Source organism: Scyliorhinus canicula, chromosome 12 (genome assembly GCF_902713615.1).
Source record: "Scyliorhinus canicula chromosome 12, sScyCan1.1, whole genome shotgun sequence".
NCBI classification, from domain to species: domain Eukaryota; kingdom Metazoa; phylum Chordata; class Chondrichthyes; order Carcharhiniformes; family Scyliorhinidae; genus Scyliorhinus; species Scyliorhinus canicula.
The window spans coordinates 23,481,233-23,496,136 of NC_052157.1; the positions used below are offsets into that span (position 1 = coordinate 23,481,233).

Here is a 14,904-nt window from a genome sequence, read left to right on the forward strand (position 1 = left end):
TAACCTGCACGAGAAAAATACCAGCCAAATAACTGAGATAAATAGCCAATGAACCTGTTTCATTTTTGCTAGTTTTTAAGGTCTTAACATTTAAACAAAGGTCTTTAAAAGGTAATGTAGATCAAATTCAAAGGCTATTCTTTTGCAGAGTACATAATTCATGCATATGCATGGGAGGGAAGGGAAAGAATGTTAGAAGACTCCATAAAATCCCTATCATGCAGGAGGGTATTCGGCCCATCGAGTTTACACTGGCCCCTGAAAGAGCACCCGACCTAGGGCCAATCCTCCACCCTCTCCTGGTAACCCCACCTATTTCTGGGCACGGGGGAAGGGGGGGGGGGGGGAAGAGAGAGAGAGAAAGTAGGGAAGACAAAAGCTGGGTGGAGGGGGATGTGGAAAAGAGAGGAGCCAGAGCACCGGAGGAATCCCACGCAGATGCAGGGAGAACGTGCAAACTCCACACATAGACAGATAGTCACCCAAGGAACTGAACCCGGGGGTCCCAACCGCAGTAAGGCAGCAGTGCTAACCACTGTGCCACCTTGCCACCTGCAGATATTTCACCACAAATTGAATAATTACAAAAGAAACCATGACATTTTCAGTTTCGAAAGCACGGTATCAATGCGGCACCATCACACCTGGTTGGCTGTGCTGTTGCTGAAGCCAAACAAATGCAACCGGAGGTGAAGTTATTCAAAGTATGATTCATAACACAATCAATAACAGCAAAATGCAAAATAGGATAGACTTAGTAGCAATATGCCAGAAACATTTTAAGCATGGGGGTATGTTTATTAAATTACAGGTGCATATAAGAACCATAATAAAACCATAATACAATATGATTTAATATATATATTCATTATTAAATAGGGAGGTTGTACCACAGGTGCAAATAAATCTGGGCTTTTATACTGTACAAACATAAGGCTTTGGGTTAATCTTCAATAAACACCATCAAATTACATGCAGTGCTGATCTGGAACAGTATGAAAAGACTTTCCTGATTATTACTTTTATCGTGTCCACAGTGCAAGAAATAAGAAGCAAACTCATTTATAGGGCAACAAACCAGTTGAGCTCTCGTAATGAATTAGTTAGAAGTTGAACGCTGGAACAGTAAAACCTTTGCTTTGTACAAGTATATTGTTTTACAGCTCCCAGTATTTTAGATCTAACCATAGCAAACAAGGTCCAAAATGCTCAATTAGAAAATACAGGTTTAACTATTTCTGTGCTCCAAATATTAAAAAAAATAAGACGACATCAACGGTTTGAGTGTCGAAAATACTTCAGGTATTTGAATAGGTAACTAACTTCAAGTTGTATCGCAGGCAGAATAAATTGGCGTGCACTTCGGTGGAACTTTAAAATGAGAACCTTTGCTTGCAAACACGCTACAGTGTTTAAAGACTCCGGGCATTTAGCAAAAAAGTAGGAAACTGTGCATTTGTTTCATCGATCCCAACATGTCCAAAATTTCAAATATGGTTGCGAAATGTTTTATCTCATGTCCTCCAGCGCTTAATCAGAATTTCACTGCTGCATTTTTATATTAGTCAAAGTCTCAACTGGAATTTCCGTTCTAAAAAAATACTCTGGGAATTATATCAAAATGAAACATCTGAGAAACCACCAGGAAGACAAATCTATCAAAAAACTCAAAAAAAAAAGTTAAGTAGCTGCTGCTTCAGGTAGTTTCCATCATTACAAAATGTTCTTACTCAGCAGCTGAATGTGGTTAGCCACTGCTCTTATCGTGTTTGTGTTCCAGAACAACCAATCTTCACTGATCTTCGACAAGAAGTCAACCATCTCAGTCATCTCGAGTCCAATCTAGTGAACAACCTCTGCAAACCACAGTTTAAGTTAACGGAAGTTAGTTTTATTTCTGGCTTGGGCCTTTGCTGAAGTTAAAGTTTCTGGATCACCTTTTGACATTCGTACAGCAAACAGTCTGGAAGAACACAGCAACCTGATCGAAGCCACACCGATAAAATCCCAGCATGAAAACGACAGTGAAGTAAACAGGAGGTTGATGGAAGCAGTTGACATGCCACAATCCCTTCTGCTCCTGCAGATAAAAGAAATAGTTAACGTGGACAAATGCTCTGAACCCAGCACGGTGAAAACAACTGTGTGTGACACGGCTTGCTTTCTTCAATCTCTATCTAACGGCCATCATTGCAGTACCAAATGCAAACTGAGGTTTGTCGCTTGTGGTTTATCACATTCATCAGCAGCTGAACAGAGACTATGCCAACAGATTCCAGCCGGAGTACTACATAGCAACATACTTCATGTGGAGAAAGGTGCCACAGCATTCCAGGAAAGGGAGTGCAAGCTCATTCACACCTGCTCACTCACAACATACCATGAGCTGAGGACAAGTCACGCACCGTCGATCATGTGGTTAACTGGAAATCATTTCTTCCCCCTCCACCCCCACCCAAAACTTGAACGTAATTTAAATGTTTCTCTTTTTGAAAAATGTTTCCAATTAAGGAGCAATTTAGTGTGGCCAATCCACCTAATCCTGCATATCTTTTGAGTTGTGGGGGTGAGACCCACGCAGACAGGAGGGTGAATGCACAAACTCAACACGGACAGTGACAAAGGATCGATCCTGGGTCCTCAGCGCCGTGAAGCAGCAGTGCCAACCACTGTGCCACCCTTACTCAAGCGTAAATGAACAAAAAACATAAATGTAAACTTTGTGTGACGAATGCAGGATTTTAGATATATTGCATTATAAACATTTGGCAATTTAAGGGTTAAAAGCCTGGGTTAGTGTGTGTTTGACTGCGATAGTCAGCTTTTAAAAGAATCTTGCTTTGCAAGACCATAAAGCTGCACTATTGTTTGACCGGGGGGGGGGGGGGGGGTCCCTGAGCAGTTAGCGTGGGGGGGGGGGGGGGGGGGGGGGGGGTCCCTGAGCAGTTAGCGTTTTCAGCTTGCGGGGTTAATTTATTTTCAGCTTGGGGAGATGCTGTCATTTCTGGATGGATCTAAGGTATTCAGAGATTTTGAGAAAGCTTTTGCGTTCCGATCTGGCGAACCCTTTAGACCAGAAGGAATATATTTTGCTCTCACAGTTTAAGCAGGACAGTTAAAAAAAATAAATAATAGTATTTGAAGCAGTGCAGACTTGTCTGAGGACAAGGGGGAAGCTGAAACAAATTAGTCGAAACAGCTTTTTGAAAGCATCCAGCCAGAGTCTGCAGGGGTTCTGACAGGAGCCAAATCTGTTCTGGAAAGCAAGTATTGCTCTGTGCCATTGGGATGTAGGATGGATTGAGAGCTGTATGTTTTTTTTATTTTCTTGTTGTTTATTTGGGAATAGAGATAGTAATTACAGGTATTGTATATACTGTATTTCAATGTTCTTCAAACTTTTTTTCCAGGGACCCATTTTTACCAATCGGCCGACCCGAGCGACGCACGCCGGCCGACCTGAGCGACCCACCATTTTCTCTTACCTTGTTTGCTGCTGATAAAAATGGAGGAAATGGTTTGGGTCCCTTTGGCCCTCGTACACAATGGAACCTGTTGGATGAAGGTGAAGCCTTCCAGTGTCGGAAAGTATGGAGTCTCCATCTGTCCAAAGTTCTGCATTTTATTCCTGTAAAATTTTATCAAATAACTCCCCCCCCCCTAACTTGTAAAACAAAAATAAAAAATGAAATGAATAAAATAAATGAAAAAAATAAATATTAAATGAATAAAATAAATGAATAAAAACCCCCCGAACTTGTAAAACAAAAAGCTGCGACCGTTAAAAAAAATAGCGGCGTGGGAGGGGCCGGAGCCACAGAGAGGGAGGGAACTGGGCACCGGAATGGGCAGTCCGGGGGGAGAAGAGAGAGCACACACTGGATGGGAGAAAGGGCACGCTGGGGAGGGCAGGATGGGGTGGCGGGGAGAGGGCAGGATGGGGGTGGGGGGGAGAGGGCAGGATGGGGATGGGGGAAGAGGGCAGGATGGGGGTGGGGGAAGAGGGCAGGATGGGGGTGGGGGAGAGGGCAGGATGGGGGCTGAGTGGGCATACTGGTGGAGGGGCACATTGGGGCTGGGGGGAGAGGGCACACTGGGGGTGGGGAGAGGGGGCACACTGGGGATGGGGAGAGGGGGCACACTGGGGATGGGGGGGGGGGAGAGAGGGGGAGAGGGTCCTTAATTCCACCTGGGCCGGGTGGCTGATCCGGGCAGAGAGGGGGAGCAGCCCCGCCGAGAGGCCGGTGTGTTCGGAACGGGGGTGGGGGAGATGCGGGGCCGCCTATCGCTTGGCAGCGCGGCCCCAGGATGAGGCGCTCCCGGGCCCGGGACAAACCCAAAACAATTCAGCACCGAGGCTTTGCTCACCACAAACTGCAGCCGGAGCCCCAGCCCCAGCTCCACTCCCCAGGCAGCTTACCCACTCCAAACCCCGCCTCACAGCCTGTTGCAGCGTCACCGCTTCGAACAAACCCCGCCAACAGCGCGCTTCCGGGGTGGGAGGGAGAGACCCTCACACTGAGACTCCCACCAAAATAAAATAGCGGCCGCACTGCGCATGCGCGCCGATGATCATGCATGCGCAATGCGGCCAAATATTTTTTTTACATATTCGCAGCCATTTTAAAGGCCACTTGCAGCCGGCGTTATTAAAAGCCGGCCGCTGCACGGGGATTTGCGCGATCGGGAGCGCCGCGATCCTCCCGACACCCGCCCGCGACCCACCCGCTGGTCGGGCCCCCGAGTTTGAAGAACACTGTTGTATTTAGTAGTATTGTTTAAATGGTAATTGCAAGCTATTTCCGGGTATGATGTTAAACATTTTAATACTGTGTTAATAATAAAGTTCTGTATTCAAATTCCAAATCCCCAGTTCTTTGTGCAATCAATCCTGGAGTGAAGTATTCTTTCCGCAGTCTTACTAAAATATTAGGGTTTCGGTCCAGTACCCTCGCCACTGTTGGGGTCAGGTCTGGGATCACAATATTTGTCTAATAACGATGTTAAATTAGAAACTCCGAACAATGAACAGTAAAAACAAAAGGAAGCAGTGAAGGTGGTTTCAAGTTGCAAACTTTCCTCTTCTACCTCTTCCTCCTGGACTGATGGGATGGTGACAGTTATGGTCAACATCTTAATTAGAATCATAGAGGTTTACAGTATGAAAACAGGTTGTTCGGCCCAACTTTTACCATTAAGCTAGTCCCAATTACCTCTATTTGGCCCATATCCCTCTTAAATGTTTTTTATAGATAGATAGAACAGTACAGCACAGAACACGCCCTTCGGCCCTTGATGTTGTGCCGAGCAATGATCAGCCTACTCAAGTCAACGTATCCACCCTATACCAGTAACCCAACAACCCCCCCCCCCCCCCCCCCACCCCCAATTAACCTTTTTTTTAGGACACTAAGGGCAATTTAGCATAGCCAATCCACCTAAACCTAATCTTTGGACTGTGGGAGGAAACCAGAGCACCCGGAGGAAACCCACGCACACACGGGGAGGACGTGCAGACTCCGCACAGACAGTGACCCAAGCCGGAATCGAACCTGGGACCCTGGAGCTGTAAAGCATTTATGCTAACCACCATGCTGCCCTAAAAGACAAGATTGTACCCACCTCTACTCCAGCCTCTGGCAGCTCGTTCCAGATATTCACCAGCCTCTGCAGGAGAAAACTGCCCCTCTGGACCCCTTTCTACATCTCCCCTCTCACCTTAAACCTATGCCCTCTAGTTTTAGACTCCCCTACCTTTGGGAAAAGATGTTGACTATCTACTTTATCTATGCCCCTCATTACTTTACACATCTCTATAAGATGACCCCTAAGCCTCCTATGCTCCTGGGAAAAAAGTCCCAGTCATTCCAACTTCTCCTTATAAATCAAACCATCAAGTCCCGTTAGTATCTCAGTAAATTGTTTCTGCACTCTTTCTAGTTTAATAATATCCATTCTATAATGGGGTGACCAGAACTGCACATAGTATTCTGAGTGTGGCCTCACCAATGACCTGCACAAACTTCACCAAGGCGTCCCAACTTCAATGATGCAGTAATTCATTCATTCCAACTGCTTTTTAAAAACTCAATCAAAAAGCTACTCTTTGGAAATAGATTAGATTAAGGTGGCTTCTCCAATCCTCACTGTCAAGCCCATTGTCCAGGGCTGGGCCGTGCAGAGCAGCAAGACTCCTGCTCGGAGATGAGTTGGCTGTCAGCGAGACAATGGTTGGAGGTCATAAGGGGCCTCAGGGGAAGGGGTGGGGGAAAAAAAAAATCAGTCAAGAGTGGAGCTCATGATTGCGATCTGAAATGTGAAGGCCTGAGAACAGCAGACAAGGATAGGATTGGGTTTCTGTCTGTAATGCTCAGAAGGATAAGTTTAGCTATCAAACAGGCACAAGATCTCGGAAAGAAACAAGTTATTTACTTGCATTGCATGTGTTTAAGCATTATGCTTTGCCATACTTTCCCCATTCAAAATCAATTCAACTAAGGCAGATAATAAATAGGGCACCCAAATCATAAAGGGAGCCATTTTCAGCAAAGTAGAAACACTCATCAAGCCCAGCATGGAGTCTTTTTAAAAAAAAATGTATTCTTACAATGTGCTTCCTCAACTATTTCTACATTGTTTCCATCAGGGATTATGCACAGTGGAAAGAAAATAAGAGATGAAACTAAAAAATAAGCTAAGAAAACTGGATAGGTGAGTGGGAGGGGAGGGGGGGGGGGGGGGAAGGACAGAGTGATAAATGGAAAAAGTAAAACAAAAATAAGCAAAACATTGATACACAAGAAGCTGAAGGAAAGATACGTGTCTGAGGTGGGATGGGGTTGGGTAAAGAGAGATAATCGAAGGATAAAGACATTTCAAAATCCGTGAGGCTAAAAAGTATTTTTCAACAAAATGGGCCATGCCACTGACCCTTGTGGAAGGTAGTCATGCAGTGCAAACTAAAACAGAGGTGTCCCACTATCATTTTAAAATGAGAGAGCCTTTCAAACTAAGCCTTTAGTGTCTGCAGATCATAACTGCCATAAGCATATGTAGCTGTGGTTTCTAATCAAATGTCAAGATCAAATGCACTTCCACTGTAGTTTATTGAGAATAAATAAGGGTAAGGGGGGCACGTTGACGTAGTGGTTTGCACTGCTGCCTCACGACATCGAGGGCCTGGGTTCGATCCCAGCCCCAGGTCACCATCCGTGTGAAGTTTGCACATTCTCCCCATGCCTGTGTGGGTCTCACACCTACAACCAAAGATGTGCAGCGTAGATGGATTGGCCACGCTAAATTGCCCCTTAACTGGAAAGTTTTTTTAAGATCATGAATACGGGTATTCGAAATGGATAAACGCCTCAGGTGAATGAAAAGGCAGATTACGCTAATGGGAATACACTATGTATTTGTTTACTAATATCAGCTTAATGAATCAAAGCATCTGATTAAGTCAGGTAAAACTTTGATAGGTACATAAAATGTTAAATACACAATCCTCCAATGTACTGACATCTCAGAGCAACATGTTCCTTTCCAAAAGGGAGCTGCAAAGGGCAGCACAGTGGCACAGTGGTTAGCACTGCTGCCTCACAGCACGAGGTCCCAGGTTCAATCCCGGCTCTGGGTCTCACAACCATAATGAAACAGATGAGAAGGCTATTCAAAAATTGAGGATCGGAAGATTTCCCAATGTGGTAAGAAATGTTACACTGAACTATTGCCCTCCTTGGAAATGATTTGGTTTGATCCCTGGCTAGACATAGTCATCACTTTCATCAGTGGCGATTCTGAGCAAAGTGGTGTCTTAATAGTCTGCAGCTGACATCTACTGGCCAAGTATCCAACTTGCTGCATCCACAGATTTAGGTTACCAGAACATGCCTTCTGACGCCAAACACAAGGTCACTGCAGTCCACTGTTCACCACAGAGAAATTGGCCAGGGTCAAATGTATCCAAATCAACAGGACGATCTATTCAAATATTTGGAAAGAGCTTTTATGAATATTTTTAACTTGCTGTGCCATTTTTTTCTTTTTACTATTTAGGTAATTTTTAAAGCAGTGTGCGTGGGAAGGAAGACAGAAAATTGGAAGAAAGGTAGAGAAAAAAGGAATGAACAAATTCTTTATGCTACACGTGTGTGGTTTAAAAGGTTTGTAGGTGTTTCTCTTTATTTGAAGGGGGGGAAATTTTGAAGTATTGTGTACAATTTTAAACTTGCAACCTACATGAGGATGACTCTCGAGATTAATGGAAAATGTGTGCATATGGATGATAGAATCAAAGTCATTCGGCCCATCGAATCTACACCCACCCTCCGAAATAGCATCCTATGTGAGCCCATTCCCCCACCCCATCCTATCCCCATAACACAGTAACCCCACCTAACCTTTTGGATACTGTGAGGCAATTTAGCATGGCCAATCCATCTAACCTGCACATCTTTGGGAAGAAACCGGAGCACCCGGAGGAAACCCACGCAGACACAGGGAGAAAGTGCAGGCTCCACACAGTCATCGGAGGTCGGGATTGAATCTGGGTCCCTGCTGCTGTGAGGTTGCAGTGCTAACCACTGTACCTGCCCTACGCTAGAGGTCAACCATTGTCTTTAGAATTATTCACCAGCAAAGAGTCAACTTTTGCAGGAAAATGAAAAAATGAAAATAAAAATCACTTATTGTCACAAGTAGGCTTCAATGAAGTTACTGTGAAAAGCCCCTAGTCGCCACATTCCGGCGCCTGTTCGAGGAGAAGCTAACAGCAGAGAGAAATTGACTAGAAGTGAAAAAAAAAACAATAATCTGACTATAGTATAACAGGAAATGCTCTCAGGCCAGGTTTACATATAATGTTGACTGTTTGTATATAATTTCAGTTCAAGAAGCTACACAATTAACAGACATTTACCTATAATATCCACAATATGTAGCTTCAGCTCTTGCTGCAGTGTGCGAAGTGCCACAGTTAGAGCTTCAGGTGAATCTGATGTAAAGCTAAGATTTTGTTTCACGTCATTGGTAAGCGAAAGCCAAAGGTGCCCAAACTCTTCAGTGGTCAGTTTTAATGGCCTGGAACAAACAGACAAAGTGAGTGAAGCCAGAGCGCTCATCAAATGAGAACATTAATTCTTATTTTCCCTCAAATTAATTTCATGGGGTTTATCAGAAAAGTATCAGTGAATTGCTAAATAATTGGGCAACATATTAATTTTATTCAGTTATTAATAGCTGCAGGAATTAAACAATCAGCATTGCAGCTTGGTATGCTGCCCAGCATCTGCTTTAAGAGGGGTTCCCTTTCTCTGACTCAATAAAAGGAAGTGCTGAAAACAAATTTTCCCAAAAATGATCTGATCCCATCTTGGTTATCACTATCAAAACCTTTTTTCTGGGCTGTCGAAAAGGCAAATGAGTCAACATTCATCTCCAGCATGGGTGCAAAATGGGTATTCGCTCACATACTATTTAGAGACATTGATCCTCGCACAGAAAGAGCTGGGAAACAGGCCCTATAAAAGAGCTGGCATGACATGATGGCCTCTTTCTGTGCCACACGATTCCCATAGGCACAAAGGAATTCAATGCCTTGCAAATATTGCCCTGCATTTTTTCTTTATCCAGCATTTTTCATTAAAAAAGGAACCCAGCCAATGTCATTCCGTCACAACTGGCATAAGGTTTTATAAGGCCATAAGACGTTTGAGGCATTCAGCCCCCTGAGTCTGCTCCACCGGTCAATGAGATCACGACTAATCTGATGCGAGAATCCGCAACTCCACTTTCCCACCCTAACCCCATAACCCTCGATTCCCTCACTGATTAAAAATCTGTCTGTCTCAGCCCTGAACACACTTAACGACCAACCCTCTGTGGTAAAGAATTCCACAGATTTACTGCCCTCGGAGAGAAATTCCTCCTCACCTCTGTCTTAAATGGGTGACTCCTGGGTCTGAGATTATGCCCTTGGTCCTAGACTCCCCCACAAAAGGAAAACAACCTTTCAGCATCTACCTTGAGAATCTTGTGCATCTTAGTAAGGTCACTTCTTTTTTGGGTGATGTCCAAATCACTCAATCACCTTACAGCTGGTAAATCTATCTATTTGATTGTGATTAAGACACAGTAAAATGAAAGCATTCTTAAAAGGTATTTTTGATCTTACACAATTATTTTGTAGTTCGTTAAACACAAGACATAAAAACAAAAGATAACTATTGACAGACAACAAATACTCCCCCAAACAATGATGCTCTCATTTATAGAGTAATTAGACAGATATGGTCCAAACATGTCAACCATCTTCATCTGACGATTTGGTTGTTATGGGATGTCAAAGTGTGGCTCAAATGAATTCTTCCTTCAGTTATGATTTGCTCTCTTCCTGTGTGGCAGCACCTGGACTCCAGGTGGCAGCTCCTCACAGCAAGACAGCTAAAATTTGTACACCATTTGGAGGAACACAGAAAGTTAAACTAACACCTGGTGCTGTAACAGAAAATGATTAGGCTCTGGTGGTAACGCTTAGCAAAACCAGGTGGACAAGTCAAAAACCTCAGGGCAGCACGGTAGCATTGTGGACAGCACAATCGCTTCACAGCTCCAGGGTCCCAGGTTCGATTCCGGCTTGGGTCACTGTCTGTGCGGAATCTGCACATCCTCCCAGTGTGTGCGTGGGTTTCCTCCGGGTGCTCCAGTTTCCTCCCAGTCCAAAGATGTGCAGGTTAGGTGGATTGGCCATGCTAAATTGCCCTTAGTGTCCAAAATTGCCCTGAGTGTTGGGTGGGGTTACTGGGTTATGGGGATAGGGTGGAGGTGTTGACCTTGGGTAGGGTGCTCTTTCCAAGAGCCGGTGCAGACTTGATGGGCCGAATGGCCTCCTTCTGCACTCTAAATTCTATGAAACCTCAAATGATTTTTGAACCCTTTTGTCTCCCGAAATGGATTTCATCAGCTTGGAAAAAGTGACTTAAAAAAAAAGTGACGTGTCTGCGTGAGTTTCCTTTGGGTGCTCTGGTTTCCTCCCACAAATCCCGAAAGACGTGCTTGTTAGGTGAATTGAACATTCTGAATTCTCCCTCAGTGTACCCGAACAGGTGCCGGAAATGTGGTGACTAGGGGATTTTCACAGTCACTTCACTGCAGTGTTAATGTAAGCCTACTTGTGACAATAAAGATTATGATATTTTAATCGTCCAACTAACAAAATTAGGGCCAATAGATGGTAGTTCACAAATCACATTCGCCAGGGGGTGGTAACAGGAGCTCTAGAACAACATTAAACATCTATTAAGGGACAAAAATGCCTACACACCCCAACACAACATGATTTAGTGCTAATGCTCCTGTATACCTGGAATTTGCATACTCAGGCCCAATTTATTCAGGACCATTAATTGCCAGTTGGTTTTGAACCTTCTGTTACAGATATTCTGTCATAATAATCTTTGGGTGTCACAGGTAGACTTACATTAACACAGCAATGAAGTTAGTGTGAAAATCCCCTAATCGCCACACTCTGGCACCTGTTCGGGTACACAGAGAGAATTCAGAATGTCCAATTCTCCCAACAAGCACGTCTTTCGGGACTTGTTGGAGGAAACTGGAGCACCCGGAAGAAACCCACGCAGACACAGAGAGAATGTGCAGACCCGCACAGGTAGTGACCCAAGCTGGAAATTGAACCCGGGTTCCTGGTGCTGTGAAGCAATAGTACTAACTACTGTGCTACTGTGTCATGATGAGCATGTGCACAAGTGCCAAGAACTATAACTGAAATTGCACAGTGACATACTGGAAATGAATAAGTTCCAACAAACATCTTCAAATCCACTTCAACAATGAGAAATGCACTCCCCGGAAGTGCGTTGGAGGCAGGTTCAATTGAAGCATTCTATCGAGAGCATTAGGTCATTTGTATAGAAACAATATACAAGGGTATGGTGGTGGTGGTGGTGGTGGGGGGAGTGAATGACACTAAATCATGAGGCTCATTTGGAGAGCAGATGCAGACACGATAGGCCAAATGGCTTCCTTCGGCGCCTTAACAATTCCATAATTCAGTACAAAAACACTCAGTAAATATCCCAACAGAATGCATCAATATCTTAAAATCTGCAAAGGGAATTCAAAAGTGCAATGAGCAAATTTCTTTGACTGCAGGCAATTAGTTTTGTTACAAAAAACAATTTAAAAGAAACAATCATTTTGCTCCTCACTGCTCTCATACCTGATGAAATCAGTTAAGAATAGGGCCAGTGCAAATTCCTCCTGGATATGCTGACTAGTCTCTAGATGATAGGTAACGCGCCCTGTAAGTAGCACCCGGGCACAAGGTTTCATCATCTGCAGACAGAGCTGACATTTGACAGTAGCCTGGGATTCCACCAGAGGAAAAGGGAAGTCTGTGCTCTCGCAAGCCTGCGCGATCATAAAGGCGTTAATAGTGCTAAAATTATAAATGCACAGGATTATCACATTTAAACAACAAAAATATGATTGGGTAAGATGGTGTGCAACGCAAGTGTTTACGATTTGCAAGTGAACCTCCGCATTGTAACCTCCTTATTGCGCTTCATCCATCCACACATGAGCCTGAGAGGAGGACAAACACTTTTCCTCCCAAATCCTCCTTAGCATGAAGCTATTAGGCAGCGCATTGCATGCCTGATCTGCCAGCTGAGCAATGGTATGTGTAAATTCCAAGAAAAAGTAGTAAAATGCGAACAAGTGCAAAAGTTCATTTTACGTCACAAATTTACGGTTGAGTCAATTCTGAAGTTGCAACTTACTGTGATACAATTGTGGCTCTTATATCAGAATTCCACATGACCGGCATTAAAGGTTTTTTTTAAAAAGTCATGTTTACCAGAAATCCAATTAATGGTCAACTCGTGATTCTTAAAATTTACTTCCAATTACCATTCAAAGATATTATAACTAACAAAATTTAATTTCAGAAAATTACCCAAAATCTAATTGCATAACACCACTGCCAGATTATATTTACCTGCAATTCGTCAGTTAATGCAAAGTTGACCGTTGCATTGGTAACTTCTATACTGCTGCGGTTAGTAAAAAACAGGACTATGAGCAGACAGTCCTCTTTCCAAACTTTACAGGAAAACAAAGCTATATTTTCATTGGCACAAATGAGCTCAAACTTTGAATGAGGATGTTCAGCAAATTCCACGGGCAAACGTGGAGGCAGACTGGAGGTCGGTTCATGAGCCACAAGGGCAGAGTTACAATTTGCAGGCTGCACAATGTCAACATTTCCACCTGCAAATAGACCTGAAATGGATTCCTTTGATGCTGAAGGCACAGCTCGGATTGTCTTCAAGTTGTCTCTTGGATCCCACGCTTTGTCAGATTCTTGGGCAGGCTCTTCGGTGGGGACCTCAGCAGAGTCAGATGCGGTTTTCCTTAAAAGCATCGCTTTACTTTCTTGGAAGGGACTACAGCTTTCTAGGACATTATCCATGAGGTTTGGAATTTGAGCAAGGGGTGGAACAATTGCCTTCTGTGTACTCATCGTCCTTTCATAGCTATTTTGCCCCTCGACAATTTTTGATTTTCTCCGAAACTTCTGAGCAGTGCTCTGATTTTTCCCCATCTAGAAAGATTGCAGAAATGGAGACGTTGCATTTTTTCTTTTTAATTCTTGAAATTGCTAAACAGCATTAGTCAAATATGCTTATTCAGGTGAATGCATGCACACTAAAACACACTTCCTGTGCTGGAAGAGAATGGTGCTCAGATTTATTTTAAAAGTAATTTAGCAAAGAGTCCCTTTCAGGTTATCAGAAATTCAGACGAGATAATTAGCATTACTCTTCTGTTGCACAGAAACTACAGGGATATTGCTCAAGTTGCTCATTAGGCTTTTATAATGTGGTAAATTTTTGGAATAGATGGCAAATGATGCATGACTGTGTGATAGGCAACCATCGTGAACGAAAAAGAATCATATTCAGTAATTGGTCACTATGATTTAGTTTGGAGATTTACTCAAGTAACAGAAACAATCCCAATTAATAACCTCACTGGATCAATTGCACTATCTGCAATATTTACACTATGCAAAATGCTTGTGTGTTTATGTCTTGAATGGATTTTCCAATTGGGCTAATCCCATAACAAAATGTAAAGCTCAGGATTCCCATCTAGCCCCATAATTGTGCAGAAAATGCAATTCCTACAGATGTTTCATATAGGTCTTAACCCTCAAAATCCGCTGGACCCACAGCATTTGAATTTCCCTGAACCATAGAATCCCTACAGTGCAGGAAGCTATTGGGAGACTATTCAACCCATCAAGTCTGCACCGACCCACCCGGGCCCATTCCCCCGACCTAGCCCCATAAACCACCCTTCTCTTTCTCATTTGTAACTGTGCTTCGGAGTGTTCAAATTACAACTCGCAAGCCAATGCAGCACTTGACACACAAGAGTGCGATTCATTCCTTGCGCAGTGAAATCCATTGAGACATGCATTGAAGGAAGGTATACAGCTAGCTGCAGCCTTGACCACAGGCAGCTTCACGGAGGAAGAACTGAAGAGCAGGCAGCAGCACTGGGAAAAAGGAGGGTTAAGATCAATGATTCCTTCCAGCCCCATTGCAAGATTTCGTTCGTAGTTTCCCGCCAGTCTTATAAAGGGTCATGTGACACTCTGTGCAATTTGCTCCGGCTCCCTCATCAACTCTCGCTCCAGCTTGCAGCCCATGTCTGGAAACTGAGGAAACGGTTTAATACAAAACAGAACTGTAAAAAAAAAATCTACTGTAGTGGGACACAGGTACATGGATTCAATTTCACTTTTCAGCACGTGAATCACTGTACTCTATGGTGAATTTCATATTTTTATATTTGCACTTACATTCTTGTTGAACTCCTTTC

At 43.7% G+C, this 14,904-nt stretch overlaps 1 protein-coding gene across 1 annotated transcript in view; it reads right to left on the reverse strand.

Moving 5' to 3' along the window:
* Nucleotides 1-775: 775 nt before the first annotated feature.
* ap4e1 (adaptor related protein complex 4 subunit epsilon 1) overlaps nucleotides 776-14,904 on the reverse strand; it is a 75,704-nt gene continuing 61,575 nt past the window's right edge. Inside the window, exons 18-21 of the mRNA XM_038813293.1 lie at nucleotides 13,013-13,618; nucleotides 12,233-12,423; nucleotides 8,915-9,075; nucleotides 776-2,080 (exon numbers count right to left, since the gene is read on the reverse strand). Of these exons, the coding sequence (XP_038669221.1) occupies nucleotides 1,920-2,080; nucleotides 8,915-9,075; nucleotides 12,233-12,423; nucleotides 13,013-13,618 (1,119 nt within the window). The 3' untranslated portion in view covers nucleotides 776-1,919. The remainder of the gene's footprint in view (nucleotides 2,081-8,914; nucleotides 9,076-12,232; nucleotides 12,424-13,012; nucleotides 13,619-14,904) is intronic.